Source organism: Protopterus annectens, chromosome 12.part0 (assembly GCF_019279795.1).
Source record: "Protopterus annectens isolate FY-2018-M chromosome 12.part0, PAN1.0, whole genome shotgun sequence".
Classification (NCBI taxonomy): Eukaryota; Metazoa; Chordata; order Ceratodontiformes; family Protopteridae; genus Protopterus; species Protopterus annectens.
The window spans coordinates 818,475,204-818,497,923 of NC_056746.1; the positions used below are offsets into that span (position 1 = coordinate 818,475,204).

At 38.8% G+C, this 22,720-nt stretch overlaps 1 protein-coding gene across 1 annotated transcript in view; it reads left to right on the forward strand.

The window, feature by feature from the left end:
- The window catches only part of LOC122816218 (serine/threonine-protein kinase 35-like), a 95,479-nt gene extending 74,828 nt beyond the window's left edge, over nt 1-20,651 (forward strand). Inside the window, exon 4 of the mRNA XM_044088965.1 lies at nt 20,544-20,651. Within this exon, the coding sequence (XP_043944900.1) occupies nt 20,544-20,651 (108 nt within the window). The remainder of the gene's footprint in view (nt 1-20,543) is intronic.
- Nucleotides 20,652-22,720: the final 2,069 nt, after the last annotated feature.

Here is a 22,720-nt window from a genome sequence, read left to right on the forward strand (position 1 = left end):
TCCTGAAATCTCTCTCATTAGACCCACTTTCCATAAAATGGTTCCAATCCTACCTTGACAACAGACAACAAGCAGTACTTTGGCAAAACACTTTATCCACCCTTCTACCTGTTACCTTAGGAGTCCCTCAGGGATCCATACTTGGACCTCTTCTTTTCTCTATATTTATTAATGACCTTCATCTAGCTATCCCACAAGCCACCTGCATACAATATGCTGATGACTCAACCCTACTGTGTTCAGCTACATCATCCCATGACCTTCATGCTCTCACCCAAAAAGTATTCAACATAGTTGAACAATGGTTCTCTCAGCATTGCCTCCTCTTGAACCCTAAAAAAAACAAACTTCTCCTCATCACGCCTACTCATAAGTCCTCCCCTCTCCAATTCTCAGTAACATCTACCAATGATACTATTATATCTCCTGACTCTACCACCAAACTACTCGGTGTCACCATTGACAATAATCTCAACTTTGACATCCACATCAATAATACCATAAAGACTGTTAATCAAAAAATCGGTACCCTCTACAGAATAAAACCCTTCCTTTCCCCCACTGCTAAAATTACAGTTGCCCACACACACTTGATCTCTACACTCCTTTATGCCTCTCCCATTTTTACTAATCTCTCCAAGAATAACCTCAACAAATTGGAAATGGCTTATAATAACATAGCACGATTTGCTACAGGCAACCCATTCAGAACCCATCATTGCATTAACCTAAAACAGCTAGGATGGTTAGAACTACAACACCTGATTAAATTTCACCAACTCACCCTTGCCCACAACATCCTTTATAAACCTTCTAATACTCCAAGTTTATCTACCCTAATCACCCCTACACAAATCTGAAGTCCTTACGCTCATCTCAAAAACTACTAGTCCACACCACTAACCCTAACAACAGAGCTGGGGATTCCCTTTTCTCTAATTCTGTAGGTAAATCCTGGAAATCTTCTCCCTTGTGACCTCTCCTCACTCACCTCATTATCTCTCTTTAAAAATAGACTTAAACTTCTCCTCAAAACTCACTGGCTATGCCCCTGTTCCAAACCAGACTAGTCATCTACCTCTACTAACTTATCTAACTTATCCAGTGCTTACTAGCCTCTGCTACTTTTTTTTTTCCATCTTATCATACTTTTCTTATCTACCCCTTTTCTTTTTTTTATATCCTCTTTTTACTTTCTCTTCTTAAGTAACTCCTTTGCTACATTACTACTCACCTAACTTCCTTTGTTTAACTATGACCTAACCTGATATGTCTCCATACTTGAAATTTCACTGTTTTATGATTTTTTTCCTCAATAATATATTCTGTTACAAACTCTGTACTGTTAATTACTTAATACCATTGTTGATGAGTTTTATTTCCTTTTTAAAGTTGCTATTTTTATTAGTATATTGATATTTTTTTTCTGTGTTGTTTGAACTCGTACTATTGTATTTAGACCATGTCTTGGAGCTTATCTCCCCGGGCCTCTACTGAAAAAGGACATGTATCCAGCTAGACTAGCCCGGTCAACAAATGTAAAATAAATAAAATAGTCTTGCCAAGCTTTGTCAACAGAGATTAAATAAAATGTAAGTCTCACTCTATATGTAGTAAAAGAAATAATACCTTGGCTGACTAAATTAAACTGATTTTACTTATGTTCTAATGAGGAATTACCACACATACATTGTAGACATTAGTGTCACCTGACCTTGTAAGGAGATGTCAAATAGCTTCCAAATGCAAATCAGATATATTACCAGACAATGACAACAGAATTATTTTTTCTAAAACACTGGATTTTCCAGCAGAATATAAGGGGCAATATGTCACCTGATAGTACATAGAGTGCAGGCTTCACCTATATACAGTAACAGAAATGTTGTCTTAGCTGGTGAATTCCACCTCTCCTTTTCTATCATCCATTCATCTGTCTCCCTTGAGCTAAACATACTCCCACCATTACACATCCCATATCCAAAATCCACCCTCACACACCCTTTCTAACTTACCCACTTTTATCCAACATATTACTTAACAATATTCTTATTACTCTAACTCTATTTCTTCTTCCTCTAGTCTAGTCTAAACATGAAAATGCACTCATTGCAAGCATTATTAATCCTGGAAGATGTTGACATTTGTGCAGTCACAGAAACCTGGTTCAAAGCTGTGGAGAATACCCCAGCCATACCAGGTTACTCATCCTATCATACATTCAGACTCCAAACCGTGGGCAGCAAAGCAAAAGGAGGTGGAGTTACAATATATATAAAATACATACACACCTACAGGCTGGTCAGACAGTATGATGCACAAGAGACACTCCACATGCAGTTAACCATTGACAAGACCCCTGTTCAAATTATAGCTAGCTACAGGCCCCCAACTTTGACTCAAGATGCCCACTCCACCTATCTGGACCTCTTCAAATCTATCAAGATTCAACCCTTCACCTTGATTCTGGGTGACTTTAACTATCCATCCATAGACTGGAAGAACTACTCATGCCAAAACACAAATGCTCAGAGATTCCTTGATTTTGTCAGTGCAAATGCCTTGGACCAGCTGGTCGACACCCCCACAAGAGATGAAAATATCTTGGACTTGGTATTAACCAACATAAGTAACCACTGCAGCATCCCTACAGTGTCATCCTCCCTGGTAAGATCCGACCACAAAGCGGTCACTTTCGTCACTATCCTCCCCACACACAAACACACAGCTAGGGTCAAACAAAAAAACCTTCTCCAAAGCTGATTACAACCTGCTGAGGGAAGGTATAAACATATTCACAGCACCCTCCCTGTCCATAGGAACTGGCACATATATCCAAATTACACCAAAGTATTATACAAACATTTATATAGCTGCATGGAATCAGGAATACCTGATAGGATAAAATCCTCCTCCTCAAGGTAGAGTAAACCTGCCTGGTGCACATCCGCAATAAATAAACTCTATAATAAAAGGAAAAAAATTGCTGTCCAGGACCAAGAAGGAGCAGGTGCCAAACTGGAAGTAATCTCTCCTTAGCCTGAACAAGCAAATAAGAGCACTAGTGAAATCCTCCAAAGCCAACTTCGAGTCCAAACTGGCCACATCTACTAAAGACAATCATAAGGCCTTCTTTACATATGTCTGCAATCTCAAAGGAAGCACTCTTATCTGCTCAGAAATGGTGATCAAGGACACCACAAACACAAAAGCTGTAGGTATAGCCAATTTGCTGACAGACAGGTTCAGTGAAAACTTCAGCTCTCTGCCCCCCCCCCCCCAATCAGTAAATCAGGACATCCCCAGCACCTGCTCCCCCCCTTATCTCAAGGGAGCAAGTCATCACTTCCCTCTCAAAGGCAAAAATTACAGCTTCCATGGAACCTGATAACATCCCAGGGTGCATCCTACATGACCTCAGGCAGGACTTGCAGCACCATTAGGCCACCTATTCAACCAAAGCCTCAGTATTGGCTTCATCCCAGCAAGGTGGAGGACAGCCACTGTCATCTCTTTGCACAAATATGGAGCACCAACCAATCCAGGAAATTATAGACCCATCAGCCTAACTAGCCTGATCTGCAAGGCCATGGAGCAGATTATCATGGACCTCATTAACAAGGATATAGGCAACCTCCAAACACTCGATCCCTCATAGTCTGGTTTCGTCAAGGGGAGCTTATGCCTGTTAAATCTGGTTGACTTCTTTGAGACAGTCACCAAAGCCATGGATGAGGGAAAGATGGTGCAACACCGCCTTCCTTGACCTGGCCAAAGCCTTCGATACTATTCCCCACTTGGATATAATACATAATCTTTCTCAACTAGGTATCAATAAATATGTTACCAGATGGGTAGGAAACTGGCTCACTGACAGAACCCACCTAGTCAAAATAGGGGAAGCCACCTTAAGCAGTAGACCCATAATGAGCAGTGTACCCCAGGGATCGGTCTTGGAGTGTCTGTTGTTTGGGATATACTTTTCTGAGGTGCAGGCCAAAAACAGTAGGCTTTGGCTGACCACATTTGCAGATGACTGCAGGCTGAGTATAGTCATCAATTCACTTAGTGATGTGGACATCCTCCAAGAGCGTCTCACTCAAACAAATGACTAGTGCCAGAAACACGGCCTTAAACTGAATGCCAAAAAAATGCATCATCATCCCCTATGGGAAGAGTGACAGCCCCACAAATAATAAGGTCCTAAGCATGCAATCAGTAGTGAGGGACTTGGACACCCAGGTTGATAGCAAACTGACTTTTGACCACCATATTACCTCCATTGTACAGAAAGCTTTCTACATGACCCACCTCATTAGTATGGGTATCTCATTCAGGGACAAGGAGGTCATAACATCCTTGTATCCTTCCCTTATAAGACCCATTATTGAGTACAATGCCACTTTTGGTATGTAACTCACAAAGCACATGCAGCAGCTGGAGAGAGAATCCAGGGCCTCAAACATCTACCCTACACAGATAGGCTAAAGGCACTGTCCCTCTACTCAGTCTCATACAGACTCCTTAGAGGTGACCTCTGTCTGGCATACAAAGCAATCTCAGACCCTGCCTTGATGGGACTGCTGCATATCTGCAAGTCAAGCTCCACTCGAGTAACCCACAAGTGCAACCTCAATCTGGTCTGTGACATCAATAGGACTTATTGGTGGGACAAATTTGTGTCCGAGGGACTCCCCCTTCTGTGGAATAGACTCCCTCTCCACATCAACCAGAGTACCTCATTAACCCTTTTTAAGCACAACCTGGATAACTGGATGGGGAATAGAAAATACACCCCTGGGATTCCACCTGTGTCCCTGCTGGCCAGGGGCATTGGGTGCTGACTTGTCAGAACATGGGCTAAATTCTTGGCTAGGTTTGTAAGGGCCTCAGGGCCAATAGCCTAGTAACTTCCTATGATCCTTTGATTCTATGAACACAAACAAATCCTGTTCTACCACATTACCAAATCACTCTCACAAATTCTAACAACATGTAATACTCTCAGTCATCTGTCTTTAACAACATCTCACATGAAATATTCCACTCCCATTATATAGTCTCTTCTACTACAGATTTTTTATATTACTTTAACAACAAATATCCCTATTAAAATTATTCTAAATAATTCCCTTACCCATAACGAACTCTCAAAATATAAAATATTTACAAAACTGATCACCTCATACTATCAGACATTTAGCTTACTATTACTCTGTGGAGACAAACACCCAAACCTTAGACTAAACATTCTATACCAGTCCTATAAAAGTATATCAGCCAACCCAAACTCTGTTCTCCCCTACCTTCACAAATAGAAGTTCCAGAATTCTGCTACTAAATGCAAATGGAAGAAGCCTAACCAATAAAGTTACCAAAAGTAAATGAGGTTAACACTCAGTCTACACACAAAGATCACTTTTCATACAAAAATAAAAACTGGATATCCCATTTTTATAAACAAATTTATGACTTTAATATACAAGTTGAGCCCTTTTGCCCAATTATATCAGATGGATTTCATCAGAATATTCAAACAAAATACACTAGCCACTTCTTAAAAAGTCATGTGACAAATTGTCAGCCAATATATAAAACCATTTTAAAAATACAAAATATATAAAAAAATGCACATATATTTTTCACACACACACACACCTAAATAATCTTCATAACCAATAGGTAGATATAGTTAGATTTCTCTAACTATAGACCAATTGCTATTCTTTTCCCATTGACCAAGATCTTTGAAAGATGCATACTTATCTAAATTATGAATTTTCTAATCTGTAATGATATCATCACAAATACAAAGCATGGCTTTAGACCTAAACAAAATACTACAACAGACCTTCTGAGCTTTACAAGCAACATAAACGTGGAAAGAAATAAAGGCCACTTTGTTTCATCCATTTTTTTTAGAGTCACCCAGAGGTTTTTACACTGTTCCTTATCAAAAACTACTAACTGAACTCCATTATACCTGTCTCATTCTATAATATCCTGGTTCTACAACTACCTCTCTGACAGACAAGAAGTCAAGTGGCAACAAATGTATTCATCCTTCCTTCCTGTAACTATAGGTATACCACAACTCACCGCGCAAGACTTACAAAGATGACTTAGTAATTCAATACGCAGGTGATTCTATATTCATCTGCTCAGCCCCTTCACTTTCCTCTCTACAAAATGACACCAAAAATCTTTCACCTCCATTGAAACATGCCTAACACTCAGCTCCTCCTAAACCCTAACAAAATAAAACTCTTGCTCTTCAACCCCTAAAAATAACTATGAATTCAAAGAATCTTTTACTATCACCTCTAATGAATACTTCCATAGAGCTAGTATCAAAAAACAAATTGCCAGGTGTATAATAGATAGCCAGCATATATCTCATGTGATTAAAAAATCAAAAACTAGAGGCTTTATATAGAACCAAAAACTATCCTACAAACAGCACAAGAACAACTGCATACTATCCACCATGACGTTTGTATGTTTCTCCATACTTACTAACCTTAAATCTAGCCTAATGTTTAAACTACGTTCCTGCTACAATCTTCTTCTTCTTTCAGCTGTTCCCGTTAGGGGTCGCCACAGTTAGGGTTGCCACCTTTTCAAATGGCCAAAGTGGGACATTTTCGGGACACACATCAGATTTTACAGGCCGACACATACCCACAGTCAGTACAAAGGATAGAACTTTACTTTTTTGCCTAAATAAAACCTTATTCTTGTAGCAGTTTAGTTGCTTATTCTGTTTCTTGTAACATTTAGGTATTTTAGATACAGAAATAACTATTTTATGCAACTATTACATAAAATATGGGACATAATTATGTCCTACAATCTCAGGACAATTGCCATTTTTAATATTTTTTTGTCAGAACACAACTGCCCAAAGAGGGACTTGTCCCTCGCAAAGTGGGACAGGTGGTAAACCTAGCCACAGTGGATCATCTGTTTCCATTTCTTCATGTCCTCTGCATCTTGTTATGTCACACCAACCACCTGCATGTCCTCTCTCACCACATCCATAAACCTTATCTTAGGCCTTCCTCTTTTCTGAACCAACAGCCTTTCCATTCTTCATCCTTTTCATAGCTGTCCTTACTTCTTCCTTGCTAATCCATTGCACTTCCTGATTCACAATCCCCACATCATCTTTCTCTTTCAATCTCTTCTTTCATCAACCCCTCAAAGTACTCTTTCCATCTGCTCAACACAGTCTCCTCACTTGTAAGTACATTTCCCTCATTATCCTTTATCACCTTTACCTGCTGCTCCAAAACCGAAAAAACCAAAAACACTTAAAACAAATGAATAAAGTCCAACGAAACAAGCCACCACTCAGCCGGATAAAATACAAAGATTTATTGTTAAGCAACACACTAAAAACAAATGAATAAAGTCCAATGAAACAAGCCACCACTCAGCCGGATAAAATACAAAGATTTATTGTTAAGCAACACACTTCTGCTTTTCGTCCTGCTCCAATCACAAAACTTCTTCAGACAAGTTAATCACAAACTACAATGCTTATAAATACTTGTTAATCAAGCAATCAAATCTGTTAATTAAGTTAAGCTGCAAAGTAGTAAATCAAGGAATAAATCAAGGAACAGTTTATCACTTTTGTGAAATTATATAAAAACTCCAGCATACAAAAACATATAAAACCATGTAATAAGTTTATACTTCTCCTACTAAACATCTATTTTAAAATGTATATAAATGTATGTATACTTTATTTCTAAATAAAATCCTAAAGATTTAAAAATAACAATTAAACATTAAAATTATTTTACAATTATTTTACAACTAAAATTCTCTATCTAGTTGTAGGTCAACCAGTAAAAGGTAGTAGTTGTACTACAGGCAGTAGTAAAAACTATCTAATTAGGCTCTTAAGCCTCAAAATACACTTAATCGATAAATAGTCATTGAGGCCAGGAAAACTACTTGCATCTAAGTGTAATTGCCAAAATAACTCTAACTTTTCTAGTAGTAATGAAGATGGACCTCCCCTCACATTAGCCGGCACCATGTCTATCCCTTTAAAACTAAACTCATGTTCAGGATATGTATCTATATGTTTGGCCAAGGCATTCTTGCATTTGTTTTTATTAATGCAATACTGATGTTCGTATACACGTTCCCTCAGCTTCCTGTCGGTTTTCCCGACATAGAAAGCTGGGCAGTGGTTACACTTGGCCAAATAAACTACCCCTTTGCTTTGACAATCAATTTTGTGGTTAATATTACATTTGGTGTTCCCCACAACAAAGGAAGACCCCATGGTCATGTATTTACAAAATTTGCACATGTTGCATTTAAACATGCCTTTTCTAATCTTAAATGAATTATTGTCTCCTTCTAAAATGCCTTTTAGGTTCATACCCCTTCTAAACACAATTCTAGGTTGATCTGCGAAACTTCCTCTTATTGAATTCTCATTAATGAGGAAATGCCAGTTTTTTTAGTATTATAGGTCCAATACTATTAGCATCAACACTAAAAGTACAAATAAAATTGTGTTCAACAGGTGGACTTTTAAAGGTGGAGGTCAAAAATAGAGGACTCTGACCTTGGCTCAAAATTGGTAGTTAAAAGCCAGTGTCGCTCTTAGATTGAACTTCATACGTCACCTCCAACACCAATCCAAGGGGATCCCTCTTTTAATGAACATGTTTTTTAATAAATCACATTCCAACAAGAAGTCATCATTTTTAGAGACCATTTGTGCGGCTCTTAACAAGTTGTCCTTTCACGACTGATTTCTACTGTGACAAGGGATGACAACTTGAATAATGGAGAAAGGCATTAGAATAGGTCTCCTTCCTAAAAATTCTGGAGACGTAACATGCTTTACTATAATCTTTAGAAAGTTTCACATCAAGATATGCTATCTTCTCAATACAAAAAGAAGATGTAAACTGTAGAAATGTAGTGGTGGAATTTAAATATGACAACAAGTCTACTGCCTGGGTAGAATCTCCTTCAAATAAAATAAATATGTTATCCAAACAGCGTGTATAGAAATGGATGCTTTTGGACACAACAATACTATCGTTCAATAAGAAATGGTTCTCCCAGTATGCCATTACTAGGTTGGCGAAGCTGGCCCCACAAGGAGATCCCATCGCTATGCCAACCTTTTGGAGGTAGAATCTGTTGTCAAAAGTCACGAAATTGCAAGATAAAATAATATCGAGCAATTCATCCACCAAGTCCAATTCCTCACGTGTGGCTCCATTTTTCTGCATGGTTGCCAAGGCCCATTCCATACCTTCACTATGAGGGACGGAAGAATAGAGATCTTTGACATCCACTGTTAAAAAGTTCCTTTCAGCATGAAAGGTCAAACTATTAAACTTATCAAGGAAAGACCAAGAATCTTAAAATTTGGTCTTCCAACAGACGATATTTTTTCATGTAAAAGTCCGCAACCTTTGCATAAGCATATTTTATGCTATTTCTTGCATCCACTAAGGGACGCATTGGGGGGGGTCTTGTAGGTTCTTGTGGATTTTAGGAATGCCAACGAATATAGGTAACCTTGGAGCTGGCATCTTAAGATAGTTAAACATGTGAACATTGATCCGGGCTTTGATGAACATGTCATTGATGTATGAGTTAATTCTGTTATAAGCAATGTTCATCTCATTCCTGGATACCTCCACGTAAGAAGCCGTTGAAATAATCTTGATTATTCTGTCCACATAGTCATCCTTATCCATAATGGCCAAGCCTCCCCCTTTGACAGGTTGTATGATCCTAACTGGGGCCTCCTGAAGAATTTTAAGCATACTTCATTCGTATTGGGTGATGTTAGGTTTTGTAAAATTTGCCTGATGTCTCTGTTTTAAAGCACTATGAATGTCTAGTTCACAAATCTGCTCAAATAATAATAGAGCAGGATTAAGAGGAGGGTTATATACACTAGAAATACAAAAATCAGGTTTGGGGCCGTTATTATGGCCCAACAATATTTTCAAATTCAAGCTCCTAACAAAACTCTTAAGATCAATAAGTGTCCTGGCTACATCTGCCCGGGCTGTAGGAACAAACTTAAAACCCTTAGATAACAAATCCACCAGTTTGGGTGCAATGTCAAGGTCAGAGTAATTAAAAATTTTAAAATCTTTACTAGAATTAAAAATCACTCTGCAGTTGCTGTTCACATTAGGAATGGTCATCGGTGTTGGAAAAGTCATTTTGTCTGATTCCTGTTCTGTTTCCTGTCCCGAGCAGGGCTGTGACTGAAGGCTCTGTTCTGAAAATTTGTATTATTTGCAACAGTATGGTGAAGTGATTCGCCCAGTGAATTATTGTTGTTCCTATTACAAAGACATTCACTTCTCCTTATATTGTTATTAACTGTTGCTGCATTGTTGTTGTCTTCCAAAAGTTCCACTCCCTCAGGGGAAGTATTGCACCCAGGTTCTTGTGGCACTCTTGCCTCAAGTAGATAATTCCCCTGGGAAGGTGGTGGTTTGGGATAAGCAGTCCCCTACCTATAATCCTTAACGTCCCGGTTTAGTTTTTTAACTTTAGTGGTTTTCAACTTAATCATATATTGGTCTATGCTGTTATAAATTCTTTCGTAATCAAACTGGTAACGTAAGTAATCTTGATCTAATTTTACAGAATTGTCCAACACTGTTGTTTCCTGGATCAACGTATTAATGTTATTCTGGTAGTGTGTACATAACAGTTCTAATAACTCAAACCCGTGTTTGCACACAAGAGCTTTTTTCATTTGGGAACCGGGTAGAAATACTGTTTGTTTTAGATGATTGCACACAAAACAGCAACCCAGAATCTTCGGAGCCTTCAGGTACTGATTTATCTTTTAAATTGCAGGAACTTGACCAGAAACTGGTCAAGTTGAGAAAATTACAACTGGAGGTTGCTTACTTCTGGGAATATTTGCGTTTAAAAATCATACCAAAAGGGCTTAGGTCATGGCAATACCCGACTGGGGTTGCCGAAGGTTCATTGTTTCATAAAGAGTTAGTGTGTTTATTCGACAAACACGGGTTTGAGTTAGGAGCTTGAATCTGAAAATATTGTTGGGTCATAATAACAGCCCCAAACCTGATTTTTGTATTTCTAGTGTACATAACCCCCATCTTCATCCTGCTCTATTATTATTTGAGCAGATTTGTCAACTAGACATTCGTAGTGCTTTAAAACAGAGACCTCAGGTGAATTTTACAAAACCTAACATCACCCAATACAAAAGAAGTATGCTTAAAATTCTTCAGGAGGCCTCAGTTAGGATCATGCAACCTGACAAAGGGGGAAGCTTGGCCATTACAGATAAGGATGACTATGTGGACAGAATGACCAAGATTATTTCAACAGCTTCTTACGTGGGGGTATCCAGGAATGAGATTAACATTGCTTATAACAGAATTAACTCGTACATCAATGACATGTTCATCGAAGCCCGGATCGATGTTCAGATGTTTAACTATCTTAAGATGCCAGCTCCAAGGTTACCTATATTCTTTGGCATTCCTAAAATCCACAAGAACCTACAAGACCCCCCCCAATGTGTCCCTTAGTGGATGCAAGAAATAGCATAACATATTGCTTGTGCAAAGGTTGCGGACTTTTACATGAAAAAATATCTTCTGTTGGAAGACCAAATTTGTAAAGATTCTTGGTCTTTCTTTGATAAGATTAATAGTTTGACCTTTCATGCTGAAAGGAAGTTTTTAACAGTGGATGTTAAAGATCTCTATTCTTCAATCCCTCATAGTGAAGGTATGGAATGGGCCCTGGCAACCATGCAGAAAAATGGAGCCACACGTGAGGAATTGGACTTGGTGGGTGAATTGCTCGATATTATTTTATCTTGCAATTTCGTGACTTTTGACAACAGATTCTACCTCCAAAAGGTTGGCGTAGCAATGGGATCTCCTTGTGGGGCCAGCTTCGCCAACCTAGTAATGGCATACTGGGAGAACCATTTCTTATTGAACAATAGTATTGTTGCGTCCAAAAGCATCCATTTTATACACGCTTTTTGGATGACATATTTATTTTATTTGAAGGAGATTCTACCCAGGCAGTAGACTTGTCATATTTAAATTCCACCACTACATTCCTACAGTTTACATCTTCTTTTTGTATTGAGAAGATAGCATATCTTGATGTGGATCTTTCTAAAGATTATAGTAAAGCCTGTTACGTCTCCAGAATTTTTAGGAAGACCTATTCTAATGCTTTTCTCCATTATTCAAGTTGTAATCCCTTGTCACAGAAGAAATCAGTCATGAAAGGACAACTTGTTAGAGCCGCACGAATGGCCTCTAAAAACGATGACTTCTTGTTGGTATGTGATTTATTAAAAAACATGTTCATTAAAAGAGGGTATCCCCTTGGGTTGATGTTGGAGGTGACGTATGAAGTTCAATCTAAGAGGGACACTGGCTTTTAACTACCAATTTTGAGCCAAGGTCAGAGTCATCTATTTTCAACCTCCACCTTGGAAAATTCACCAGTTGAACACAATTTTATTTGTACCTTTAGTGTTGATGCTAGTAGTATTAGACCTATAATACTAAAAAACTGGCATTTCCTCATTAATGAAAATTCAATAGGATGATGTTTTGCAGATCAATCTAGAATTGTGTTTAGAAGGGGTATGAACCTAAAAGGCATTTTAGAAGGAGACAATAAATCATTTAAGATTAGAAAAGGCATGTTTAAATGCAACATGTGCAAATTTTGTAAATACATGACCATGGGGTCTTCCTTTATTGTGGGGAACACCAAATTTAATATTAACCACAAAATTGATGGTCAAAGCAAAGGGGTAGTTTATTTGGCCAAGTGGAACCACTGCCCAGCTTTCTATGTCAGGAAAACCAATAGGAAGCTGAGGGAACATGTATACGAACATCAGTAGTGCATTAATAAAAACAAATGCGAGAATGCCTTGGCCAAACATATAGATACCATTCCTGAATATGAGTTTAGTTTTAAAGAGATAGACATGGTGCCGGCTAATGTGAGGGGAGATCCATCTTCCTTACTACTAGAAAAGTTAGAGTTATTTTGGTAATTACGCTTAGATGCAAGTAGTTTTCCTGGCCTCAATGACTATTTATCGATTAAGTGTATTTTGAGGCTTAAGAGCCTAATTAGATAGTTTTTACTACTGCCTATAGTACAACTACTGCCTTTTACTGGTTGACCTACAACTAGATAGAGAATTTTAGTTGTAAAATAATTTTAATGTTTAATTGTTATTTTTAAAACTTTAGGATGTTATTTAGAAATAAAGTATACACACATTTATATACATTTTAAAGTAGATGTTTAGTAGGAGAAGTATATGGTTTTATATGTTTTTGTATGCTGGAGTTTTTATACAATTTCACAAAAGTGATAAACTGTTCCTTGATTTATTCCTTGATTTATTACTTTGCAGCTTAACTTAATTAACAGATTTGATTGCTTGATTAACATGTATTTATAAGCATTGTAGTTTGTGATTAACTTGTCTGAAGAAGTTTTGCAATTGGAGCAGGACGAAAAGCAGAAGTGTGTTGCTTAACAATAAACCTTTACCTGCTGCACCTCTTTCTCAGCTCGGTCCCTCTGTCTAGCCAATCGGTACAGGTCATTCTTCTCCCTCCTTAGTGTCCAGCCTTTTATACAAGTCTCCATACACTTTAACCTTTGCCACCTCTCTCTTTGACATATGCCTCATCTCCTTATACCCCTATCTACTTTCTTCTTCTCTCTGACAATCTCACTTTTTCTTTGCCAACCTCTTCCTCTGTATACTCTTGTGTACTTCCTCGTTCCACCACCATGTCTCCTTGTCCTCCTTGCTCTGTCCAGATGTCACACCAAGCACCTTTCTAGCTGTCTCCATTACCAGCTCTGTTGTAGTTACCCAGCTATTCAGTAACTCTTCACTGCCATCCACTGCCTGTCTTAACTCTTCCCTGAACTCCACCTCACATTCACCTTTTTTCAACTTCCCCATTTGATCCTTGGCACTGCCCTCACACTCCTCCTCCAACGTCATCCTACAGACCACCATCCTATGCTGCCTAACTACACTTTCCCCTGCCACCACTTTACAGTCTCCAGTCTCCTTCAGACTGGCCCTCCTACATAGGATATAATCCATCTGTGTGCATCTTCCTCCACTCTTGTACGTCACCCTGTGCTCCTCCGTCTTCTTAAAATATGTATTTACCACAGCCATGCCCATCCTTTTTGCCACATCCACTACCATCTGCCCTTCTGCATTCTTCTCCTTAACACCATACCTACCCATCACTTCCTCATCATGCCTATTGAAATCCACTCCAATCACCACTCTCTCACCCTTGGGTGCACTCATTACCACTTCATCCAACACACTCCAAAATTTTTCTTTCTCATCCATCGCACACCCAACTTGTGGAGCATATGCACCAACAACATTCATCATCACTCATCGATTTCCAGCTTCATAAACAACACTCTATTTGAAACTCTTTTACCTACAAAACATTCTTGGCATACTGTTCCTTCAGGAGAACCCCCCACCCCATTTCTCCTCCCATCCACACCATGATAGAACAATTTGAACCCACCTCTGATACACCTGGCCTTACTCCCCTTCCATCTGGTCTCTTGCACACACAATATATCAACCTTCCTTCTCTCCATCATATCAGCTAGCTCTCTCCCTATACCAGTCATACTGCCAACATTCAAAGTTCCTACCCTCACAACCACACTCCTATCCTTCCTTCTCTCTCTTCTGCCTTTGGGCATGCCCTCCCCGTCTTCTTTTCCTTCGGCCAACAGTAGCCCAATTTTAACCAGCACCCTGTCGACTAACAGTACTGGTGGCAGTCGTTGTTAACCCGGGCCTCGACCGATCCAGTATGGAAATCTGTACTGTTATCCGCATATGTCATTTGGCAGAAGTTTTACACTAGATGCCCTTCCTGTCATAACCCTCCCCATTTATTTGGGCTTGGGACCGGCACAAAGAAATGCACTGGCTTGTGCATCTCCAGTGGCTGGATTCCTGCTACAATAAAATCTCAAAATTGGCCTCCAACCTTCCATCATAGTCTCATCATTGTCTTTCACTAAAAAGATGACATGGTTAGAAATGCCAAATCACCTCTTTTATTCTCAGTTAATCACAGCTCATATCCTATTATATCCACCAGAAAACTGTCCAGCACTTCAAAACACTCTAGCAAACTACTTACCAACAAGACAGTATGATCTAGTTCTCAGTCTTTCCTTATGATCATTAAATCAAAAAGCTCTGCCATTAACACACTAAGTATGACACACAGTTATGGAATTCCATCCCTCTCCATATAAAACTTATTCCTAACTTATCTAGTTTTAAATTTTTACTACAAGAAGTTATCTCTCTCAGACTTGGCTATTCTGCTACCGTACTCCTGACTAGCTCTAAGTTACTTCCAAAATATCACACTTATCCTGCCTCTCCCTTTACTTTTTCAGAATGCAAACCTCAGGCCTCCTTCTACCCTATTTACGTAACAGGACATTTATTAAATATAAGTATTTTTATCTTAAACTGTTCATATCAACTAAATGTAACTTGTAATGCATGCTGTACTTTTCAACCTTGCTTTATCTCACACATGATGCTGTCTCTTACAACTTTTACCTTTGCCCTGTACATACATCTCTGTGAAAGTGTTACTGAATGTGGAGCTTTTCTGCCCAGGCCTTCTCTGTAAATGGGCATGCTAGTTATTCCATCCAGACTATCAGAGTAAAAAACGTTAAATAAATAAAATAAAATTTTACTTTGATGTAATATTCTGGATATGGGCTACATTCAGCCACTTTCAGCAGAAGCTGTATACTCACATCTACTGGAATGAGAGTAGAACATAGCTTGGCATCCTGGCACATTAATGGACATGTAAGCCTACTGCTGTTAATTGTCAATGCAAGGTTTTGGTTCAAAAAAGTCTGACATTTTCTAGCAAACATATTTGGACAATAAAAAAGGATATTCAGCTATAAATGATAAGTTGTGCTTTTAGGTGCAAAGGTAACAGAATAGCTACTCACTGAATTTCTGGGTGCCAAGTCAAAATTAACAGTAATTCTTCCCCTTCATTTCTGTACAAATATTTTAAATAGTAGAAAATATCACAGAGGTGTTTAAACGAATGCACTTTCAGTTCTTTGAGTCATTTTAACTCCATTACATTTCACAAATCTGTCTGGTTTCTGTAACAGTCTGCTGTATTTAGAAAATTTGAGATGACACTTACTCCAACATCTGGTCTTGCTTTGGGGGCAGTACCTGCTGCACAATAGCTTCCTTTGCAGATATAACTTTAGGAGTCTCTCTCTGCAACTAATCATCATTACAATTTTCAGTCACCTTTTTTGCAACAGGACATGTTGTGACACTTTTTTGCCCATCTTTCTGGAAATTCAGTTTTGACATTTTTGTCTTGCACAGTTGTCTGCAGTTGTGTCTGTAAACCTTACACTGTCTTCACCATAGACTACACAGGCTCTTGGTTCAACTATTTTCCAATATGTGTATCTCCACATGGCTTTTGAAGTCTTACTTTGTAGCCATCATGTAAGTCTGGTTCTAGTCTTCTCATCTTCTGTAAATCCTATCATAGTACTATTTTTATATCTGCTAATTTATTTTCATTTTTTTGTTTCTTTGCTCCTGGTGTCTATTTATCATCAAGCCCCTCCTGGCCTACTTGCCCATTCCTTCACCATCACTGGGGTGAAATCTGAGTGGGGACATCATTCAAACAGCCATTTAGCGATGGTTTAGAGATGTATGTATGCTGCCTTATACTGCTCATGCACCCAGGAAAGTGTCAAGGAGGGGACATGCAATGTGCAGCAGTGAAGGGCACCACTCACTTCTGAAAGGGTTTTTTTTTTTTTTTTTGCTCAGGCAGCCTTGCCCCTTCCCTGAAGCATTTTTTGGTGGTTTCACCTGGTCTCACACCACCCTGTATGTGTCTCTGGGTCTGATCATCCTACTCAGTCCCCAGATGAAGCAAGCTGGCCATGCACTTTCATTCCTTTCCCAGCCTGCCTGATGCCTCTGCTGCTGGGACGGCTAATCAAATTCCAGTCACCTGTGTCCCAGTCAGGACTCCATTCACTGTGCCATAGAGCCAGGCTGCTGATTTCCTTTCATTGTTTCCTTCACTTTATGCTCATTTTCAGGCCTCAGTTATACAGATGATCTGCTCTTTCAATCATCTATCCCTCAACAGCTGAGCTGGTGAGAGACAGTGTCCCTGCACTGGAGTATTCCTTTCTTCTACAACTGCATGATAACAGTCTATATAGTTTTTGCTACAGCTCTTTTTCATCAGATTATTCACGGTTTGGAAAGCTCTCATCACTTGTCAATTAGTCTATGAATAATGTGGACTTGCCCATTCACTGACACATTTTCTGAATTTCTTTCTTGTATATTGTGAACATTTATTAGATATGAAAACATAAGATATTCTTTATCATGATGATACATACATTATTGCATTAGTCATAAATGTAATCATATCTGTTAATCTGATTATTTTAGGGAACTTCAAATAATAATCCACATATGAGTGTCGTGGCTTCTCCAAACTAGAATAAATCTGTGACTAATCTGCTACATGTATGATCTAGAACAGGTTATGGTAGCATCATTTCCTCTAGACAGTTGTATTATACAATGCAGGTGGCAGCCTTCTGTACTACTTGTTCTGTCTGAATTGACATCCTTAGCCAGCACAATACACCACTTGTTGTTTATTTGCAGTTTACTATCTACAGATGTGACCCACGTTTACTGACAAGCATGTGTTTCATCAACTGACTGTGATCTATTATTTTGTCAGTTTTGAATATCAAATACCTGACATGACTTCCTCCTTGAAAGAAAACTAAGACTGAATTTCTTTCTTTATTGATGATTTTTTTTTGCTCAAGCCATCCTTTCATTATAACATCTTCTGCAGTTACATTTATAAGTCACTGTTCATATACTTCTGAATTTCTTTTACATTTTTTTCTGTCATGTGTTATCCATATAATCTATTTTTATAACAGTTCTTTATGCTTCTCTGTTAAATATGATCAACTTAATATATTTGTGATGTGTTAAAAACCAATGAAAATGGGGCTAGCCAGCCAAACTATATACTAAAACCAAGTAAAACGTTGACGAAACCACACCGATCACCAGGGAAAATGAATGTAACCTTATATGTCACAGTTAAGCACTTTCGTCAAGAAAGGACTTCATCAGAACTAAAAAAGAAATACAGACAGCACATTTATAAAATCTTAAGTTACTTGTGACAATCTATATCCTATAATAATTCCACCAATTAAAACCAGTGATGAAATGAATTAACTAAGTTAAAAATATCCTATTAAATATGTCATGATCTCCAATTAAAATAATGAATGAAGACATTCTTTACCAAAATGAGTAAAATAGTATTAAGACAATACATTTATAATTTAGCAGCATGTAATTTTTAAAACACTGTTTATAGAACCAGAATCATTCAAGCCTGGACGTTCACTAGCATACAGGCTCAACTGCCATAATAACTCATGATATTCTCTAGTGTATATTCCCAGGGAATACTCTGGGATTTTGAATGACTTGTTCTAAAACTAAAAAAATGTATATTTTATTAGTGTCACAAACAGATTTATGTCTAAAAAGTGCATTGAAATCTTTGCTTTGGTAAACCCATTTAAGTGCAAGCTTCTTTTAGGTGCCAGTCCAGGGTCACTGCCGGGTTAACTGACCTGCTTAGAATCAATTAGCAGGCAAACAGAAGGTGAGAACTCTGTAATGTGACTATTATACTAGGGAGGTCAAGTTACTGACTTGCTATACTACTTTGTCCTTATCACAATCAGTGGTCTACTGCTCTGGTGACAAGGGCAAAGCAGTGCAACAACCTTTTAGTAAAAGTAACATGGGAACCTCAGAGTGAACAAGTAACTCTCAAACAACAGCATCATACTATGTTTAAAACAATGTTATAAGTAGCAGATATATATTCTTCTTGTCAGGTGTAGGTAATACCTACAACCTTTTGATGATCACTTATGATAATACAGTTATTATATACACAAGTTCTGAATAATAATCCTCTGGAAATCTGTATTTTTTTTGCAATATAAACCTCTATATATGACATATATTCCTTAATTTTAAATAGCCCTTTAGCTATTTATTGTACAAAAGTTTCATCACCTCGTTACATCATACTTAACTAATGCAAGTTTTTGCATCCAAACCTCCTTTTATGTTGACAGAATGAAATTGATAGGTCTAGCTAGGTGGTCTGTATGTTGCAGCCATTCTATTTTAGCTGTCCCCATTTCATTTTCACATTTATACTACCTATTTCACTAGTTTAAAATTGCATATTATTCTGAGTTACCTGTTCTTTTCCCATCACTATCTGTGTTTTCATAGTACTTAATCACATGTATTCAAAATTGTGTTCTGTCACTCATATACCACTGTCTTTCTGACCTTTTTATTCACTTTCATGTATGCCCATGTTATGCTGTCTTCTCTTTTCTCTTCTTATCAATGAAGAGTCATATCCGTTTTTTCATAAAAATAGCTGACCAGTTTCTCCCTTAACCTTTCTCTGCATATGCACAACAGAATCATGATTTTCCTTCCTGCAGCATAGTCACATTTTGGGGATCCCCCCCAACCACATATATAAACTGTAACATTATAGAATCCAGTGATGGTTTTGGGAGGTGAGCTCCACAAATGGATAGAAGGACCTCAACAACAGAGAAGATATAGATGGGCAAGACCACTTATATGTGCCTGGTACTTTTTAACCTCCCCCACAAGCTGTGCTACCTTCCCCTACAGTAAAGTGGCATTCCACAACTGAAGAACCAGTTTCAATTGCCAGGGTCTATTTCATCTTAATATGACCCATGTCTGCCTGTCAAGTTGTTGCATCTTTCAGCTTTTCCCGGTTAGGAGTCGTCACAGCGGAACTCCGGTCCGCTAATGATTGGCATTAGATTTTTACGTGCCGAGTTGCCGGCCCTGATGCACAACCTTAAACGAAGGTAGGCCCATTCACGCATGTCTCCACACAGAAGACGCTCTAGCTGAGAATCGAACAGGACAATGTCTTACTGTAAGGCAACAACGCTACCACAGCACCGGTCATACAGCCGTTAATGAACCTGCCCCCCCCTTAAACGAAGGTAGGCCCATTCACGCATGTCTCCACACAGAAGACGCTCTAGCTGAGAATCGAACAGGACAACGTCTTACTGTAAGGCGACAACGCTACCACAGCACCTGTCATACAGCCACTAATGAACCAGCCCCCCCCACCCCCCAACACACCTTTCACATTACAGGTTTTAAGGTCACACAATGACTTCATGCAGCTTTTTTGGGCTAAACTTGATCAGGCTGCTTGGATTATCTTGCCATTTCTGCTTCATTTCATTTTATTATTTCTGCTTTTTTGCAGAAATATGATCTAAATCAGAGGTTACTCATAAGTACAACAATCTTAGAAATAGTATCTGTAAGTAACAAGGGTTTGGAGGGTCCCCCTCCCATTGGAAATCTGTTTTGAACGTGTTAAATATGGGGCACTGAAAACAATGCAGAACTAAGAAGCGATTTGTCAGTTTTTGGAGTCAGTTAAAAGTAGTAACATTTACAAACCAGGGACATTTCTGATGCATATTTTGCTTGCCGGTTGTAAACTAGATGTGCTACAAATGTACAGTAAAGCTTGGAACAGAGAAGGATTTTGCACTATAGTGTGGAGAGATCAGGTAAGTCTCAATATATACCATTAGATCAGAATCATTTGACATACTCGGTGTACTAGCAGAGGAATAAAAATGTTCTACATAAAGTTGTCAGTGCAGCATAGCATTGAAGACACAGTGTTTAAACAGGCTTGAGTTTTAACTGTCCTTTGATAAGTTTTTGTAAGATGTTTCAGCATTTGCCTTATTGTGCCACTGAATTTGGTTATTATAATAAATTATGACACATTTTCCCCAATTACCATAAACAGAAAAATACAATAAAATGAATGAAACTTCAAGAAACTAAGAGAGCAGAAGCAGAACAGGATGTGTAAAATAAGTTGTGACAGCAGCCAAAGTGAGCCCGCCATAAAGCACAGCAGCCCTGAGTTAATAAGCTACAGGTCGGCTGGTGTACAATTACCCAGTCTGGGATACATGAAGTAGCTCTGTTGAGCAAAAGCTGGACATAAAAGCAATCAACCGGTCTAACACCAGCCATGGATTGTTAGACTGAATATTATGCTTACTGACTGGAATGACATAATGGTAGGGAGGAGACCAGATATCCTCGGTATCCAGGAGACAAGATGGAAAAGCAGTGCAGCAAAGTCACTTGCCTTGGGATCTAGAGTCTACTACTCAGGGGGAGAACAGATTAGAAATGATGTGGGAATTGTAGTGAGGGAGAAGCTTCTGAAGACAGTGAGGGATGTCATCAGAATTAGTGACAGACACATGGCAATCAGATTCTAGTATGTGGAAAGGGCACCATTCGTAATCTCAGTTCATGTCCCACAGCAGGGTTTTGATAGTGAGGCAAACAATGCATTCAGAAAGCAGATGCAGGACTTAGTAGATGAAGCAGGACAGCAGGAAATGGTGTTGATAATGGGGGACCTGAATGTACATATTGGCACACACAGAACAGGATATGAGGACTGCCTGGGTCCACATGGGTGAGGCAGCAGGAATAAAGAAGGAGAGACCATTCTAGACTTCTGTCTGGCAAATGGCTTGATGGTGGCCAACACATCACTTAGCAAGAGAAGTCACAAGAACACATACAAGCATGGCCAACATGCAACTCAGAAAGACTTCCTCCTGAGATATGAATTGCACTAGGGTAAATTCAGAGATTGCAAAGTCATCCCCAAATGGTCCACAGCATAAACCACTGGTTGCCACAGTCAGCTGCAAGCAGTGCTCAGAAAAGGCTCTAAGATGAACAGAGACTAGTCTGAAGACCTAGGAACTGATCAGAGCAAAAGCACAGGAGTTCAGGGAATTACTCAAGGCTCTGGCACCTTAAGAAAAAGAAGAAACAGGTAGAGATGAATAAGAATGACATATACAGCTGAGCCAGAAATGGAAATAAGGTACATAAGGAAAGTTGGTGATGGAATGTAGAAGTCTGTTAAGTTATCAAAAGAAAGAAGGAGTGCAGGAAAAAGTAAGGGGTAGGAAAGGCAGACAAGGCTAGAAAAAGACAGACAAGGCTAAGAATGAATATTGACTGCGTAACAAAGAGACTAAGAGGACAGTCACTATAGCAAAGAAGGCATCAGAGGCTCTCTACTAAATCCTAGAAGGTGACTCAGCAGAAAATAAGTCATCAGGCACCATTCACAAGGCATAAAGAAGAACCCATTCTAGAACACCACTAAGGGGAATGAAATTAGGGAAAGCAGCAGACTCAGATGAGGTTACAGCAGATATAGGTATATAGTTAGTTACAAGGCATGCAGTCTAGAAGACCACTGAGAAGCATAGCCCAATTTCCCTGTTGATGCAATGCACTGTTTGGTTAAGTAATTTGCTCAAGGTCACACAGTAGGCAAATGAAAGCTGAGGGAATCAAACTGCATAGCACAGGACAGTTATA